Source organism: Panthera tigris, chromosome C2, assembly GCF_018350195.1.
Source record: "Panthera tigris isolate Pti1 chromosome C2, P.tigris_Pti1_mat1.1, whole genome shotgun sequence".
Taxonomy (NCBI): domain Eukaryota; kingdom Metazoa; phylum Chordata; class Mammalia; order Carnivora; family Felidae; genus Panthera; species Panthera tigris.
This window is the reverse complement of record NC_056668.1, coordinates 119,910,824-119,929,982: the sequence shown is the minus strand read 5'-3', so window position 1 is coordinate 119,929,982 and position 19,159 is coordinate 119,910,824. Positions and strand designations below refer to the sequence as shown.

Genomic DNA, 19,159 nt, shown 5'->3' with positions numbered 1-19,159 from the left:
GATATGTTCTTTCTGTCTCCATTGATGAGCATTCCATGAAAACTACAGTTCTGCGAACAAGTGTGTAGGTATTAAAGAATTCATATTACATAGAAAATTAAGTACCAAAGTGTCCCCACATTTTTCTTCAAAAGCAATGTCTTCTTTTTCTGGTGACTTTTCCATCTATTTCCTTAATGATCCCAGGAAAACTTTGAGTTATTCCTCGGATGTATTTAAAAACATTCACAGGGGGCACCTGGGTGGCTCAGTTGGTTAAGCATCCAGCCTTGGCTCAGGTCATGATCTTGTGGTTCACGGGTTCTGCCCCATATGGGGCTCCGTGCTGACAGCTCAGAGCCCGGAGCCTGCTTTGGATTCTCTGTCTCCCTCTCTCTCTGCCCCTCCCCCATTCATACTCTGTCTCTTTCTCTCTCAAAACTAAACATTAAAAAAATAAATAAATAAAAACGTTCAAAGGGTTTTTTTTTTTCACTTTCAATAAGGAAGTATTGACTGGGACAGGGACATGAGGACATGTAAAAGAAAGATCTCATTTGTGCTTAAATGAAATTAATGTTTTAAATCAATCTTGTCATATCCTTGGCTCCTTGCAGTATGTTTCTGCTCACTAGGCTGTAAACTCTCTCAGAGCATTTCTTTGTCTCTGTTGTGTGTACTGTAACTATAGTTCCAGCATACTTCTTTGTACAAAGCAGGTGTCTTTTTTTTTTAAGTTTATAAAAATAGAGAAAACTTACAAAGAAGAGAATAAGTATCACAGATATTCTTATTACCCATAATTATCTATCATTAATATTCTGGCATATTTCTTTCAGTCTTTTTTCTGTGTTTTTACTTAAAAAGAAAAAAAAACCCAACCTACCCTCAAGTACAAGGTACTAGTTTTTAGAATATAATATGTACAATAGACCTTGACCTCCACCTGTAATGCTGATATCTTCCTCTGACCTTCAGAGGAGATTCCTATTATGAGCTGAATGGATATTTTCCTGTCTTTATTTTTTGTTTATTTTTATTTTTTATTTTTAAGAGAAAAAGAGGGCACAAGTGAGCAAGGGGCAGAGAGAGAGACAGAATCCCGAGGGGCAGAGAGAGAGAGAGGGAAGTGGGGCTCACCCAAAGCGGGGCTCGAGCCCACCCGATGCAGGGCTCGAAATCATGAACTGTGAGATCATGACCTGAGCTGAAGTTGGATGCTTAACCAACTGAGCCACCCCAGCGCCCCATCCTATCTGTATTTTAAAATGTAAAATAGATTCTAAAATCTAGAGATAAATTTTATATTAATTTCTTTTAAATGTTTGAATTATTGAAGTTTTAGAAAAACCATGTCTCTGGCTCTTTCTGCAACAGTAATTTTGACACTGTTGATACCACTTTATGAAACGTGGCTTTTTGAGGATTTCTTTGTTTTACATTTCAGATTGCTGAATGTTGATGGTCATTAAATGACATAAAGACAGGACTCACATAAAGAAAATGCAAGTTTTAAAAACTTAGGAGGAAATGCTAAGATTACTATTGTAGTGGGTGATGGATTTTTTTTAGGTTAGGGAATATTTCTTAAGTTTTAAAAAGTAAGTCCCTGATGTGAATCACAGTATAATATTTAAAGAAATGGATTGTTATTACTTTTCAAAATTTAACTGTTTTGTCTACTTGCAAAAACAAACTAAAAAGTCTTAAATTATTTAACTTAAATTATTTATCTTAAATAAACTGGGAGTCTTAAACTAAATTATTGTCATTTTCTCTTTAGCAAGATGATCAACTTATCTGAACCAGATACAATTGATGAAAGAGCCATTAATAAGAAAAAACTCACCCATTTCACTATTTCTGTAAGTATTTGTCCTTTGCTAGTAATCATGTTACTGTGCTGTAAAATGTAAGGCCTTTATTAATGGGTGGTTAGGCCCAGGTGAAACCTTTTTTTACTCCAGTTTTATTGAGAAATAATTGACATACATTACTGCGATGGCTTGACTTACATATATTGTGAAACGATTACCACAATAAGTTCAGCTAATATCCATCTTTTCATAGAGATACAATAAAAAGAAACAAGGACAAAAATTTTCTCCTTGCAATGAGAACTCAGAGGATCTACTCTCTTAAAAACTTTCCTGGATATCATACAGCAGTGTTAGCTATAGTCATCATGTTGTACATTACATCCCTAGTGCTTAATTATCTTATAACTGGAAGTTTGTACCTTTTGACCACCTTTCTCCAATTTTTCCTCCCCTCACACTTTGCCTCTGATCACTGCAAGTCTGATCTCTTTCTCTATGAATTTGGTATTTTTTGTTTTGTTTTGTTTTAAATTCCACATATAAGTGAGGTCATATAGTATTTGTCTTTCTCTGACTTATTTCACCTAACATAATGGGTTCAAGGTCCATTCATGTAAAATGTTTGATTTAACGTAATTTCAGTTTCCATAAAAACTAGGTTTTTATTAAATAAAATTCAGCTGCATTTTGTACTGAATGAAATTAAGATTCAAAGTGCTTTGAATGAACTTAAGGTAGTAGTATTCAAGTTATATAATTGTAATCATTCAGTTGTTTTTATTTATTTTTATTTTTTTAAGTTTATTTTTGAAAGAGAGAGTGCATGCACATGCATGTGAGCAGGGGAAGGGCAGAGAGACAGGGAGAGAGAGAATCCCAAGCAGGCTCTGTGCTGTCTGCACTATGGGCTCTACCCCACAAACCCATGGATCCAAAATCAAGAGTTTGACACTTAATTGCCTGAGCCACCCAGATGCCCCGAGTTGCTTTTCTAATACAATTTTTTCTTTTTTCTTTTTAATGTTTGTTTACTTATTTTTGAGAGAGAGAAAGCACACACAAGCAGAGGAGAGGCAGAGAGAGACAGGGAAAGAGAGAAACCCAAGCAGCCTCCGTGCTGTCAGCGCAGAGCCTGACATGTGGCTGGAATTCATGACCTGTGAGATCATGACCTGCGCCAAAGTTGGACGCTTAACCGACTGAGCCACCCAAGTGCCCCCAAGTTGCTTTTATTAACAAATATTTGCTTGATACTGTTGTTCTTGGTTGAAATAAGAGTACTGTATAGTTTTACCACCTGTTTTACTATTTCACAGAATTTGGGTTATTCTTTTTTACTATATTGTTCTGTAGTCAGCTTCTCCATTCAAGTCTTATTGAACTCAGGAATTTATAGTCACCACACTTTTCCCCTCAAAATCTCTAGAGCAGTGGTAGATATTAGTATTTACTAAGTACTATTTACCAGTCACTGTTCTAAACAAACTGATGAATTACCTCTTTGACTCTTCCCAGCACTCTTAAAATAAGATACCTACATTTTTACGGATGAGAAAATTGAGGTACTGAGAAATTACCCAGGATATGATCCCAGTGGTCTAGATCTAGAGCCCATCCTTATAATCACTATGGTATACTGCCACTCTTGTATCATGGTAGCAATAGCAACTAGTTAATACACTAGCCACAGCTGCAGCTATTAAAAATGAGCTACTGCTAAGCTCTATCCTTCATTTCTATTGGCAAATACAATCCTTGATTCTGCTGAAGTTGTTTAGTCTCTTTTATGAGGAAGCTACAACCTTGGGGCAGTTGGTACATGGTTTATCTTGGATTATTAAGGGGTACTCCCATTTCCTGTTATCCTTGAGAAGTATTGAATTGACTGTTGACTAACATGGCTTTCTTGTCTCCCACTTTCCAATAAGCCAATAATATTGCATAATCCTGGCAGGAATTCTTGAAGAAGCCATTTCCAATTACAGTTCCGAGAAGTTTATTTTCTTTCACATCTTGTGTCAGGATGCTTTGTTTAGTATCTAATGATTGCTGAAAATATTCATATATATCATAGAATACATGTGTCACATAATTTTTTATGGCACTGACCCTGAAATGTTTCTCACTGTTGTATAAATTTATTGTTTGGTTTTACTTTTAACATTTGTATGCTGTGTGTTAAAGAAAATAAAAAATATTATCTAGCTATTTTGCAATAACTACAGGATGGGCCTGAGGCCTAAATCTTTTACAGTTTTATTTTTAGAGATAACATTCTTCCAATATGAGTAGGGGATAATAGTCTAGATCTTTAGGAGGCTTGAAAGAGTATTCCAAAATAGAATGGGAAAAGACAGATCTCTGAAAAGGAGCAAAGTGTTAATTTGGATATTAAATCTGTCATATTGAATCAGTAATTTTAGAGCTCTGGGAATAGATCTGCTGGGATACTACCAGTTTCCCATGAAACTTTATCCCAAAGAAGCCTCATTCAATTTGTAAAGGACTGAAAAGTTGCGATAATCTAGTTTTTTACCTCATGATGATGGGTTTATGTAGTATCGTGATGTATGAAAGAAGAGAAATATGATAGGATGAAATTGACATATAATATCTATGAGTGCAAGGGAGAGAGATTGAGTAGTAAAGAGACAGTTAAAACCATAGGTTTTTTTTTTCTTGACTAGGGTATTTTGCTTTTGTAAATACTACGTATATTTTAAAATCTGAATTTTCACAATCTATTGTTTCTAATTTACTTTCAAAACTAGTTGATAAGACTTGAAAAGTACTTTCTCACATGTATTTTTCCTTGTGGCAATTCAGGAAAATTTAAACCTGGCCTTGAATTCTGCCTCAGCCATTGGTTGCACAGTGGTCAACATTGGTGCACAGGATCTCAAAGAAGGAAAACCTCACCTGGTCTTGGGACTTCTCTGGCAGATCATCAAAGTTGGTCTTTTTGCCGATATTGAGATTTCCAGGAATGAAGGTAGAACCATAAAAAATATTTACTTTTCATTGACATCTACTTACTATGGGAAGAATTTATATTTCATTGTTTTCCTCTCAGCTCTAATTGCATTACTAAATGAGGGTGAGGATCTAGAAGAGCTGATGAAGCTTTCTCCAGAGGAATTATTGCTGCGATGGGTGAACTACCATCTGACCAATGCAGGATGGCGTACCATCAACAACTTCAGCAGCGACATTAAGGTTTATATTTTAATGCTCAACGTTGTGACATAGACAAGGACATAGAATGTAAAAACGCAAAAGGTGTTCAGACATAAACTTGAGGTGTAATTCATAACGACACAGTGTAGAAAATGAAACTTTGTGTTTTTCTGTCTGAAGTGGAGCTCCCAATTATAATTGCAAAATCTTTTCTTTAAAAAAAAATGAGTTTCAACTGATGGTTACCAGAAAGAAAGAGGATGGGGGAATGGGTGATGAGCACCAGGTGTTGTATGGAGGTTTAGGGTTGTTGTGTTGTTGTATACCTGAAAGTAGTATTAACTGTATGTTAACTAACTAGAATTTCAATAAAGGCTTAAAAAATAAAAAGGACAGAATACTCTTTTTGCAATAAAAAAATTGGTTTATTGATATTTAAGAAGAAATACAACTAGCTGTGAGAAGGCACTGTGCTAGCAGATAAAGTACTTTCCCATTTCATATGCCACAGAAAGACTAAATTATAATGAAGATGTCAGTCTGTTAATTTGAACTAAAAATTCATCTGTTCACTGGACGAGAGGCCCTCGTGGACCTCTCCAGTCCAACACTCTTACTCCCACTTTGCCAATAACCAGCTAACAGAAGACCAAATATCTGAGGGCACAGGGAATCGGTAGACCAAAGGAATTCTTCAGGTATGTTTCTCAACCAAAGTAGCCTGCAATGCTTCCCTCCCTACTGGGAGAGCTTGTTGAGGAAACTGTAACATTCAGTATGCCTAACAGCTCTCCCATGGTCACTTCCCTGGCATGCATTGCCAAACTCGGTCCCTGTGACTCCTTCTTCTCTATGTTTCCCACCCTCCAACCCCAGACTAATCAGCATTAGCATTTATTTGTATTTTCTGTAGATATATTAACACCTTCAATCAGATTATGTTTTTGTCATAATGGGCTTAGATGACAGTCTCTTTCTTTGAAATGATATTATATTTCTCTTTCATCTATCACATGCTTATTTAAAATTTAATCACTTGATGATTATAAAAGAGCTGATATTCTGTGAAAAAAAATAAAATTTTATTTTGGGGTGCTCTCATTTTAAAATTCATTTCATCAGATATTTATTAAACCCCTCCCGTGGGGTATTCTGCCAGGCACAGGGGATGCTTGAGAAGCTTACCAGTTACACAGGCAGGTACACACTAGTAGATGGATGTTTCAGTTATCTATTGCTATATAATAAGCCACTCAAAATGTAATAGCTTAATTTTTATATTTATCGGTATACCCAGAAAACTTATTTTGGGATTTTGTTTTTACCTATAGGGAGTTTTTTCCCCTGTTTCTCTTCAATGCCTTAATTAATAAATGAGTATGTCAACACTGTTAAGAAGCATTATTTGGAAATAGGGAATCTAGAAATAAACCCAAATGATGTCTAATATGATGCTCATAAAGTTATATTATGTACTGTGTATCTTCCTTTCAAAAGGTTAGGATGATACAGAAGCCCAAAGGTCTACTGCAGAAATAAATGAATTCACTTTACCCTTAAAAAAGAAAACTTAACAGCTTAAAATAATATTGTTTCTCATGATTCTGTGGGTTCATGCAGCTTGGTTGAGTGGTCCTACTTCAGATGGTTTTGGTTGGGATCACTAACTCATTGGCATTCAGCTGTCAGTTGGACTGGTCTGGAGGGTGCACGAGGCCACCACGCACATGTGTAGTGCTTCACTGTGTCTCCATGAGGCCTTTCCACATGGCTAGACTGGGCTTCCTCACAGTCTGATAGTCTCAGATGGTTGGGACTTCCTACATGGAGGCTAACTTCAAGAGGGAGGAAGCAGAAGCTATTAAGGCTTGAGCTTGGAAACCCCAGAATATCACTTTCACTGCATTCTGTTGTTCAGAACAACAGGGTTCTTGGAGGGTTAATGGCTGGAGGGTTCCAGAAGATAATGCTTGACCCTAATCTTAACCAATGCTGATGCTTCAGAGCGTAAACAAATGAAAAAGTGAGGAAGGATATTCCAAGTATAGGGAACAGTGTTGCTAGAAGCTTTGAGGTGCAAAACAGCATAGTGTATTCAGGAGCCTATATAAGTTTATAAGTAAAGTTACAAAGTTATTCCATTCTTCAAGATGAGGACAGTTTCTTCAGTTTGAGTACTGTTTTCCTAAATCAAATGATGCTTTTATTCATTTTAAAAGTTCTATTTCATTTCTTCCCTTGAAGGATTCAAGAGCCTATTTTCATCTGCTTAATCAGATTGCACCTAAAGGTGACCGGGATGATGGACCTGCCATTACCATTGATCTTTCAGGATTTAATGTAAGTACAGTTTTTGATTAAAATTTTTATTTTGATAAAATATACATAACAACATTTACCATTTTAACCATTTTAAGTGTACATTTCATTGGCATTAAGTACATTTGCATTGTGTACAGCCATCACCACTGTCCATCTCTGAAACTTTGATCATTCAATAGTGAAATCTGTACGCATTACACAATAACTATTCCCTTCTCCCCCAAGTCCCTGGTAACCACTGTTCTACTTTCTATCTCTATGAATTTGACTAGTGAGTCCAGTCAAATTTAGAGTGTAATTTTCTATAGGCAGCATTCCCTGGTGGAGCCCTTAGCTCTTCATTAAACCTTGGCCCTTTGCTTTTCTCAAGTTTTTTCATGCCTTAGGCTTCACATCTCCATGCTAAGCCATCTGGCGGTCATAACTGACGAAAAAGAATTGCAGGATTCTAATCTTGAGTATGTGTGGAATCAACCCTACATCCACATTTTCCTGGTGCAACATAACCGGAACTCACCAGGGTGCTTTTGTGGCTATCACCGTGTCCTAGGAAAGGGAGCAACAAGCCATTATTAGATTGCTAAGCAACTGATTATCAGTTCTTTCAACTTCTGTTCAGAAATCTACAAAATAAAAGATGGCTGTTCTTAGTGTTTACAGTGTAGGGAGGACTGATGCAACTCCTGACTCATCTAACACATTTCCCAGGAATCCCATTTTTTAGCATAAGTTGTAAATACTGGGGATGGTTCTATCTAAATAATAAAATCGATAAGACTATAGTTTGTATGATAATCTATTAAGTACTTTAAGTGCAACATCCATAATCATTTTAAAGGCAAATTGAGCCATTACAAGTTAATCATACTTTACATTATTACAATAAAACATTTGAGAAAGTATTGCAAAACTGCAAAATTTACAAATTAGTTTGAGTAAAAAATTAGGAAATTAAAAAACCTATGGAAAATTTCAAACATAATAAAAAATGAATAAACCCAATATAATGTGCTCATGCCCCAGGTTCAACAAGTATCAACTCATGGTCAATCTTCTTTTGTCTATCACCTATCCTTCCTCTCCCATGTTTTTTTGAATCAAATCCTGGACATCATATCATTTCATTGATAAGTATTTCAATATGTATTTCTAAAAGATTAAAAAAAAAACCTTTAAAGATATAACCATAATACCTTATCATACCTAAAACATTAACAATAATCTGTAATATTATCAAAATATTTAGTCAACACTGACATTTCCAATTGCCTCATAAATGTCAGATTTTCTTTTCATAGTTTATTTGAATCAAGATCTAAATAAGATCCACATATTATAATTTGTTCATGTCTACATTAGGAACTTTTTATTGTTGTTTAATAGCATTGAATCTATCACTTTCTCTGATTTTGTTTACATTTTTACTTTTTTGTAACTGATGCATAGAATGAGGTAAAATTCTTGGTCATAATATATGCTCATCATGGACCCATTCATGTCCCTTTTTTTATTTATCTTTATTTGTAGTTGTTTGTTTTAAAATTATAACAAGTCCGTCCGTATGAACCCTCAATCCAAGAAAGCTAAGACCTCGATATTAACTTACATTTAGCTCTATACTTCCCTATTCCATCTTTCTGCCTCACCTTAATATGATAATCACCACCTTGAATCTTATGTTCATTGTTCTTTTGCTTTTTTTTATATAGTTTTCTTTCAAACAAATATATTCCTTAAAAAATTACCTTTTTCATTTTACTTTTTAACTTCACATGAAATTTATTATCTTGTATTTAAATTACTAATACTTATTTTGAACATATTATATTGCTAAGAGTCACTCATATTGTTGTATATCACTGTGTACATATAACACAGTTTATTCATCTGCTTTCCTGTTGACAAGTATTTGGTTTGTTTCCAGGATTTTGCACTTGTGAAAAGTGCTGTCCTTCTGATTTTAATATGATTTTATTTGTATCCCAGCTTGGTTTTCATTGAGAAAAGAATTTATTGAAAATATTATTCAGGGTAGAATGGGTGAGACAACTAAGCCTCTTAGCCAAAAGGCACTCCAGTATATGGCCTTGACCAAATTATCAATAATTTGACCAGTAGGAGCTGTTTGATATGATATTTGAGAGTTTTGTTGAGTATTGCAGCAATGAGGGAGAAGTATTCCTCTGATCCCAGCAAGAAAACTCAAGAGAAATTGATTTAGAATTTCTGCACATTCTGACCTTATTTTCACCTATCATTTAATATATTTCCAGAAACGTGATTGCTTATAAATATGTATATCAGTAAACAATTATGCCAATCAAAAGTTTGACCATTTTTGTCTTATTTTGTTATTTAGGAGAAAAATGACCTGAAGCGTGCTGGATTCATGCTTCAAGAAGCAGATAAACTGGGCTGCAGACAGTTTGTTACTCCTGCAGATGTGGTTTCAGGCAATCCTAAACTTAATTTAGCTTTTGTAGCTAATCTGTTTAACACATACCCATGCCTCCATAAGCCTGATAATAATGACATCGATATGAATTTATTGGAAGGTATGTTCTTTTTGCCTTAAATTGCTTCACTGTATGTATCTTCTTGTAGTGTTGACCTGCTTCAGTGTCAGAGGTAGGGAATGATGGTGGGAGATGAAGTTTACTGTGTGTAGGCATGTGCATCCATTAAAACGTTCAAATAGGGAAAGTGGTTATTGGTTTTGGTTCAGAGAGAATGCTGGGGTAAATCTTACTTGTCTGTCATTTCTGCATAAGAGTTTAGTGAAAACTATCATACGTTTAAAATAGTCTCTTAAATGACCACATAACTCCACCACCAATATGGACAATGAATTATCTATTGGAAAAAATAATCATTTTGTAGCTTTTTTTCTCCTTTGAAAGCTACAGTTTGACTCCAGTATTGTTCTCTTTTTAATGTTTTTAATGTACATGAAAAAATTTTAAATATTCATTACTTGTCGTGTGTGGGCTACTGTTATCTGTCTCATAATTTATAATACTTTCCTATTTTGCTTCATGAAATGCAGATTTGACCCCTCCTAATGTAGGTACTGTATTTAGTACTTTTCTATACTCTAAATATATTCATTCTGAAATTCTTTTTATTAGTACTATTTATTCTTTCTATCTGAGTTGATATTTATTTTTTGCATTGTTCATGCTGTGTTTTTTCTCTCTTAATATGCCTAAAGAATGATGACAAGGAAGAAACACAAATGAAACTTACTTAGAATATCAGAGCAAGGTTTGATTATGTAAACTCTCCACCGAATTTGCCTTCTATAATGCTGGGATATTATAGTTGTAAATACATTTAAAATCAGTTTTGACAATTGGATTTCATGATGTAAAGCCTTTATCCCTCTCCCGTGAATAAACAAACTTACCTTTCAACACAAGTAATCTTTGAAAGGATCTATTTAGGTTCTATAACATTTTTTTTGGTATTATTTAGCTATGGTACATTTCTTGAATGTCATTGAAGCTTATAGTATATGAATCATAACAACAAAAACATTCTCACCATCTAGTTCTTTGTCCCCATCTTTGTTTCCTAGCCTCTCTTCTCTTCTTCTCTCATTCTCACACTCTCACAGATACACCCAAACCCACAGTAGTATCAGAACTAAAGGTAAAAACAATGGCAACATTCAGAGCTAGGGACTGATTCTAAAATATTCTCACTAGTTGCCCTGGTTTGGAGAAGGCAGTCTTCAAGTAGGGATTCTTGGTGGGGAGAATTCGATGTTGCAGTGCTCATTCTCTCACGTTGCCCACCGTACTCCCTTCCCTCCCTGGGGAGATAGACTGAGAAATCAGTTTCATGTTCTTCTCTGACTGCTGCAACCAGAGGTCCAATTTCCTTGATGCTTTATAATTACATGTTTTTGATTAATGAAAAAAGTTTCAGATTTAATAAATATATTCTTTGAGGAATATGATTAATTCAGTTCACTCTTCCTGAGGTCCGTAAAATAAAGACTATATTCTTTACATAGATTTGTACTTGAGAGGGAGCATAGATAAAAGTGTATATCTTTCAGCAGAGACATTTAGGGTGAGGGATTAGAACTTTAAAAAAATTAAATAAAAAGGAAGACTGCTAAGTTTTTATAAGTCTGGAAAATTTCAAAATCCCTCTGTATCTTACAATAGAAGGCATTGTTTAGAGTGGCATATTAAATATGATCTGCTTTTTATAGTCACTGAATTCTTGCTAGATATCTTTTCCAACTTGCTCGCTTTCCTATTTGTCATGTTTGAATTCTTTTGCTAGTGTTCAGCATGCTTTTGGAATTTTTCAGTGTGAATAGGATTGCTAAATATTTCCATTAGTATTTATTTATATAAGAAGATACTATGGGAAATATTTATCAATCATCTTTATTTATAACATATGTATATCCTGATACATTTGCCAAAAATGTATGTGACTTCGACTGTCATTGGAATTTTTCCTCTATAAATTTGTTTTTATAGATCCTTATGAAATTTGAAGCTTGACCTTATCACATCCCATATTCATATATTAGTATGTCCTCATTGGCAAAGAACTTTGTATGGAATTGAGAAAATTAAAAGCCCAACTAAATATAAAAACTTCACATTAAATTGAGCCAAATTCTGAATCTCAGAATCCATTGGTGGTGATAGAAAATATATAGGCCATTGAATTACACTTTGTTCAAACTATGGGTCCACCATTTAGTATCCGAGTGACTTCTGTCAGCCTTGGTTTTTTCATCTGTAAAAACAGATTAATAATACTAATTTTGAAGAATTACAGAGCAGGTTAAAATGACCTTTCATGAATGAAAGGATTGAGCATACAGTATGTGCTCAGTAATAGTCAGGTTGGGAAGAGGAAAACACTTAACATATCACTTAGCACATTTAGTGAGTGTTAAATATATGTTAGTTCCTTTTCTTTCCTCTTAGTCTGCTTGTAATATATTATGTTTTTCTGAAACTTTTTCAATTGCAGATAAGTTTGACCCTGAAAATGAAATGTCTTATAGTTCTTTCTATCTTTTATATCAGCAATTAAGATTTTACTTCTAAGATTGCTTTAGTTGTCTGCAATACAGACAACCCTTACAATCTGGAATACATATGTTTTTGTAATGCTTTACCATGGCTCTTGCACAAATGCATAGTGCTTCTGGCTTTGAGCATTTATTTACCAAGACAACTGGAAATGGTATTAGATAAATAAATGCTCACATATATAATCTATTTTACTTTCCAGGCATAAGAAATTAAAATAATAACTATAATTAGTAGAGAACAGTGGGAAGAAATACAAACCCCTGAAGCTTATAACAGTTTCAGAACTCAGTCAAAATATGAGTGTCTTTTTAATATTATTTGCTGTATTATCAGGTTCAGCAGAGTTTGCATATTGTTTCAATTGAAAATTAGACTGTTGTTATACTATCAATGTTTGTAATTTTAAAACAGAACTTGGATTTTCCTAGAAGGAAATAATGCAAAAATCCTCTAATTACTAGAAAGAAATCTATTATAGATTGTAATAAAGAAAGGTAAACTACAAGGTAAATCCAAGTCACATGTATCAAACTGTTGATGATGGTATGTTTATATTTATGTCGCTTTAGGGAAAGTCAGATACTTAATTTGCAGTTGTTTAATAACTCCTATAAGCAGGCAAGCATGGTGTCTGGGAATATTTAGTTTAACTTGGTTAACTTTTTAAAAAAATTTTCACATAGGTTATTTATCATAAAGTGATAGTGGCAGATACAACAGACTGGCCAGTTACCTTTTATGCAGGCCAGAGAAGACAAAATTTAAGAAATTATATGGCTATATCATTTAATAGGGCAAGAATTAAAGTAGATTCTGGGAAAGCTGTTAGGTATTAACGTAGAAAATCAAATAAAAATACAGTGGACAGATTATTTCCTGAACAGCTGTCACAAAAAAACAAAAACAAAAACAAAAACAACAAAAAAACAACCCAGAATCTTTTAGAATTTACAAGGTTTGGTTGCTCTTCTGGGTATGCAGGTTTGTACTGTCTGTGGCACTTAGTCTGAAGATGACTGCAGGGATGGCTCTACTGGAATGGGCCCTGAAGCTGAGACAGTTATAGATGTAGAATGCCAAATCATCCTGGGAATCCCACATGAGTCAAAGTCTGGAGAGTGACCTGAACTTGCCTATGGTTTAGAGGTGATGAGAGGTGTAAATGTTCTAGCTTTTCAGGAGTGATGAGATGCAGGTTAGACCATTGCATTGTCCCCTACCTTTGCTGAAAGCAAATAATATTGCAGATAGTCACTTAGGACTGTTTGTAATCTAAGGGGATGACTAGCGTGTAGACATGGCAGGGAGAGTCCATCTTGCTGTCTGCCCGCTTTGTGGTACACTATAGCTCATGTTTTCCTTATAGATGGTATGAGCACTGCTATGAAGGGGATGATCAGGGAGGTTAGGTAATCACAGGTTAAATAACAGTGCCTGCTGGAGTTTCTTACTGAGGTGATCTTTGAGACCTAGGGACTTAACTATGATGTCTTTCTCTTAGCACCCTGTGTGTGGGGCTGTGCCCCTCATGTAATTTCAGTAGTGACAATCTAAAATAACTCAGTAAGCCTGTAAAATAGTTATATCCCTTCATTGCTTATTTTTTTAATTTAATTTTTTATTTGAGAGAGAGCGAGTGAGCATGTGCCAGTGGGGGAGAGGGGCAGAGAGAGAGAGAGAGAGAGAGAGAGAGAGAATCTAAGCAGGCTCCACGCTCAGCACAGGGTGTGATCCCATGACCTGAGCCGAAATCAAGTGTTGGATGCTCAACTGACTGAGCCACCCAGGATCCCACTTCACTGCTTATTTTTATATTATCTGTAATTGCCTCTCCCCTTTATTGCTGTTTGTTGTGATGAAAATGTAGGTTTGTGTGTCCAGAAACTTCTCTGTGTAAAACCAAAACCTATATAAATTTGGAAACACTGCATTGGGAAAGGCATAGCTTTTGTTGCCTTGACTGCTATGTTGCCTTGACTGCTAAAAGATTTTGTTTCATTAATTTTTAGCCAATTCTTTTTGCATATAATAACTACAGATATGACCATGTAAGTTTCTCTGTTACTTTCTGGACAGAGAAACCCATAACTCAGTAGTTCACAGACATCAAGTTAGGACTCTAGATAGAGAAATTTAGAGCAAATGGAATTCTAGACAGAGGGCAAAAAGGGACTTTGGCAATAAGAGGTTCCCCCTCCCCTAACTCCCAAGAAATTGTAGTATCACAGAAACCACAGCAAAATATGTATTGCTAGTTTGAACCTGCTGGGATGGTTTAAAACATATTCTTTGATGCCTTTTGTCCTGAATCATCAGTATGAAATTGTGTCTACTCTAGGAGAGAGCAAGGAAGAGAGGACGTTTCGGAACTGGATGAATTCCCTGGGGGTCAACCCATATATTAATCATTTGTACAGGTAAATATTTTATTGTGTTTAGCTTAATGGCCAGAGTCCAACTTTTCTAGTTTCAAACCACAGGTATGTTTACATTAGAACATTTTCTAAAGATCACGAGAATTTTAACCAACATTTAGAAATTCAGAATGCTAGGGATTGGCAATACGATGGATATTTGAAGAAAGTATTATTTTAAAAAGACCAGAATATGACAATATTGGTTATAATTTTTGATGACATAAGCAACCAACTTTACCTTTGGTAAAGATAATCCATCTTACTCTTTCATAATTATTGATGAGAAAAATAATAAATTGTTTCAGGGATGCCCATGTGTCTCAGTCGGTTAAGCATCCCACTCTTGATTTTAGCTCAGGTCATGATCTCACGGTTTGTGAGTTCCAGCCCCATATCGGGCTCCATGCTGACAGTGTGGAGTCTGTCTGGGATTCCCTCTCTCCCTCTCTCTTCTCTTGGCTTGTACTCTCTCTGTCTCAAAATAAATAAATAAACTTTAAAAGGAGAAAAATAATAAATTATTTCAACTGTAACAGAATAGTGATGTTTTACAAATTGTTCTTATCATTATATCAGTATTTTTAACTATAATTCACTTTCTATTTTTGCCAAAATCTACCTCAATTATTCTGTAATTTGTTGTGTATATTTTTATTTAATTTATAGAAATAACTTGTTATGAGTAATTGTAATTTATCTTGTCTTTTCTTCTTCAAAAGTGACAACACATTATCAACATTGGTAGGACTAAGAAAATATTTTACTGAATCATTTCCCACACTCTCTGGTAGTGCTAACAATGTGTCTTTCTAGGTTTGGATAAGAGGAAACCTTTCTTCTTTCTTTATTATAGGATCTACCAGCCTGCCTTTAAAAATGCAAAAGAGGGTTGCCTGGGTGGCTCAGTTGGTTGAGCATCTGACTCTTGATTTTGGTTCAGGTCATGTGATCTCACAGTTTGTAGGATCGAGCCCCACATTGGGCTCCCTGCTGACAGCACAGAACCTGCTTGGGATTCTCTCTCCCATTCTCTCTGCTGCTCCCCTACTTGTTCTCTCTCTCTCTCTCTCTCAATAAATAAATAAACTTTAAAAAGTTGGTTCAGGAAAGCATCTTGAATTCTCTGGAAATCATTTCAAACTGTCTGGGCTTCAGTTTCCCTATTTGCAAAATATGAATAATGATACCATACTAAATAGAAATATGAATTCATTTAAAGTAAAAAAGAAAAATTCATGAAATAGAGGAGAGTCCAGAACCAATACAAATACTTTAGTAATTTATTTATTTTTAAAAAGCTTTTTTTTTTAAATGTTTGTTTATTTTGAGAGAGAGTGTGAGCAGGGGAGAGGCAGAGAGAGAGGGAGAGAGAGAATCCCAAGCAGACTGTGCATTGTCAGTGTAGAGACCAATGTGAGGCTCAAACTCATGAACTGTGAGATCATGACCTGAGCCAAAATCAAGAGTTGGTGCTTAACTGGCTGAGCCAACCAGGTGCCCCTTTAGAAATTTTTTTAATACAAAATTTTCCGTGCGCTTTTATAAATATCCCAGTCAGCTCTTAATTACCTTCATAATAGACTTTATTCTTCCATCATTCAGCACAGAGCCCAGTCCCCTTCATTGCCATAGGTGTGTGCTCAGAGTTGCAAAGTAAACTGTCATATGAATCTTAGCAAAACAACTCCATGAACAAGCTGTTGAGGGAGAAAAGCCATGCAATACATCATAGAGCTAGCAATTTAAAAAAATCAATTGCTGTTTCTTTACATCCTTAGCATACAGAATTGAAAACAGACTCAACGGATATACTTTGAGCACTTCAGAAGAATGTGTTTTTCTGAATCCAAAATACTACTATTCTTACTTTAAGAACGCCTACTTGCTCATAAATTCTTTCCTCTTAACCTTCATTATTTAACGTGAACAGCTGCCTACTTTGTAGCTATTGCGATTTTTATGAATTTTTAAAAAGTTTTGAAAATCATATGTAATACATGCACTTATTCTCACTGTACAAGTTTCAGGAAGTATGTATGTAGAATAAAATAAAACATGCTGATACTTTCTTTATATCTCCTCTATTCCTTTTTTCCTGCCCAGAGGTAATTGCTATTAACAGTCCATAGCACATATAGATACTTAAATACTCTCGATTTTGAAAATAAATTTTATACATAGTAAACTGCATGTAGTGTTCTGCCACTTGCTTTTTTGAATATAATATGTCTTGTAAAACTTTTCATGTCCATACATAGAGATATACCTTATTTTTCATGGTGGTCCAGGAGTCAATAGTATGGATAGTTTATTCAACAGCCCGCTATTGCCAGGCATTTAAGTTGCTTCCAAATGTATGAATACTGTCGCAATGAATGTCTTTGTACATGTATCTTTGTAAACATTTAGAAAAAATTTTGGACAGATTCCTAGATTAGAAGTTCTGGGTTATATGATACATCCTGTCATTTTTTTTAAGCATTAAATGACCCTGTTGTATTTTTGAAGACCTAAGCCTATCTCCATTGTGCTTAATAAAATTCCTCCTCCTTCGTCATCTTTTCCTCTTGTTTTAGTGACCTTGCAGATGCTTTAGTGATCTTTCAGCTCTATGAAATGATCCGTGTGCCAGTCGACTGGAGCCATGTCAACAAACCTCCTTATCCTGCTCTTGGAGGGAACATGAAGAAGGTGAATGAGATAATCACCAAATATGTGTTATTATTGTTCTAATATAAACCAGAGGATTTGGAGTTTCATAAAGCTTGGTAATTTGTGGTCTGTCTCCATGACTCTGATTCAACCCAAAATGTGTTAAGCTTACTAGGCCTTTTATAAGTGTGCTTTAATAAATGTGTGGAAAGATGAAGACAATTCTCTCAGCCAGACACTTTTACTGTTTTTATCTTTAACAGGTTATAGTACGTAATGTTCTTTGAGGTACATCATAAGTGCATTCCTGTTTTATAAACATCAGAACTTGCTAAATCTTTACTGGTTATTTTGTTAATATCTTTCAACAGATATTTATTGATTACCTACTACCTGTACAGTGCAGTGTAGGGTACAGAATAATACAAGGCATGGTCCTCAAGAAGCCTAAAAAATTAGATATGTGTGTAAACAACTACAATATAGTGCAGAATACATAGAAGTAAATATGAGTTCTAAGGAAGAAAAGGCCACAGGCCACGCTTATTATGAGAAGCTTCATGCAGGAGGTGTAATCTGAGATACGAGTTTGAGAAATGGATAGAATTTTGTGAGAAGGGAACTGGAGAGGGGCTGAGGATGAGGAAAAGGAATAGTGATGGGAAAATATAAAATGCGTTTCTGGGAATTGGGGAGAATAGGTTGGCTATAACAGAGGATTCCGATAGGTAAGAAGTATGAACACTAAAAATTTTGATTGGAGCCAGATGTTGAGAACCTTGAGCTTGTGCTTTACACTAGAAACAATAGGAAGCGATTAAACATTTTTGGGCAGGACAGTGACTTGATTACAGTCGGTGGGAGACTATCAGTGGCAGATGAATGATAAAGAGAAGTGGTTGTCTTCCAGTATTCTTCCTCAAATAGGGGATATGTGGTGTCCTTCATGTTCATGTCTGTCCTCTTGAATTGCTGCTTTAATATTCAACTTTAGTTTTGTTTTTGCTTTTCCTTTTTAACATCTGTATCAGGATTATTTGCTTTCTAAAGTAAAATTATGTAGGACTTTAAAATTTTTGTATTTTAACTTTATCTTTTAAAGTATGAATAATTTGAATACATAATACAAATTATGAACTCACATTGCTATAATTTATCAGTATGGCTATTTTGAAACTGATCTGCATCCTCATGATTTAAAAACTATCTCTAGTTGAATAAATGGAAATATAACCATACTCCTGTATAGAAACATTAAATCTTATGAAGATATTACATTTTTGCAAATTAATTTATAGGTGGAAAATAATTCCAGTTAGAATTCCATTAAGTCTCCTTTTGTGTATATATGGGGATATATACGTGTGTTGCAGGTTGGGATTGATAAAGTTATTCTAAAATTCCGATGCAAGAAGAAACAGGCCCAAAACATCAAGAACATTTTCTGAGAATATTGAGGCAGGAGGTGTTAGAAAAAATATATAATTTTATTATAAAGCTAAAATAACTGAAATAGTTTAATACATATATAAGAATGAAACAGAATAGAGTAGTCTAGAAACCTAAAATATAAGAACTTAATATATGACAAGATTCTTGCTAAATTTGATAATAGGGAAAGGAAAGATCACCCAAAAAATGATGCCAGAACAACTAGTTAACTACTTTGTTAGGGGAAAAAGTGGTCTTCACCATTAACCAAACAGAATGAATTCCAAATGGA

At 34.8% G+C, this 19,159-nt stretch overlaps 1 protein-coding gene and 1 long non-coding RNA gene across 4 annotated transcripts in view; one reads left to right on the top strand and one right to left on the bottom strand.

Annotated features, from left to right (window-relative positions):
• PLS1 (plastin 1) overlaps positions 1–19,159 on the top strand; it is a 122,740-nt gene that overhangs the window by 90,887 nt on the left and 12,694 nt on the right. For all 3 annotated transcript variants that reach the window (XM_042999038.1, XM_042999039.1, XM_007086336.3), the window contains exons 6-12: positions 1,763–1,844; positions 4,626–4,791; positions 4,873–5,015; positions 7,221–7,316; positions 9,658–9,853; positions 14,706–14,784; positions 17,361–17,475. In XM_042999038.1, coding sequence (XP_042854972.1) covers positions 1,763–1,844; positions 4,626–4,791; positions 4,873–5,015; positions 7,221–7,316; positions 9,658–9,853; positions 14,706–14,784; positions 17,361–17,475 — 877 coding nt within the window. The remainder of the gene's footprint in view (positions 1–1,762; positions 1,845–4,625; positions 4,792–4,872; positions 5,016–7,220; positions 7,317–9,657; positions 9,854–14,705; positions 14,785–17,360; positions 17,476–19,159) is intronic.
• LOC122242036 overlaps positions 7,401–19,159 on the bottom strand; it is a 29,213-nt gene continuing 17,454 nt past the window's right edge. Inside the window, exons 2-3 of the long non-coding RNA XR_006222172.1 lie at positions 16,354–16,481; positions 7,401–7,844 (exon numbers count right to left, since the gene is read on the bottom strand). This is a non-coding gene — a long non-coding RNA (uncharacterized LOC122242036). The remainder of the gene's footprint in view (positions 7,845–16,353; positions 16,482–19,159) is intronic.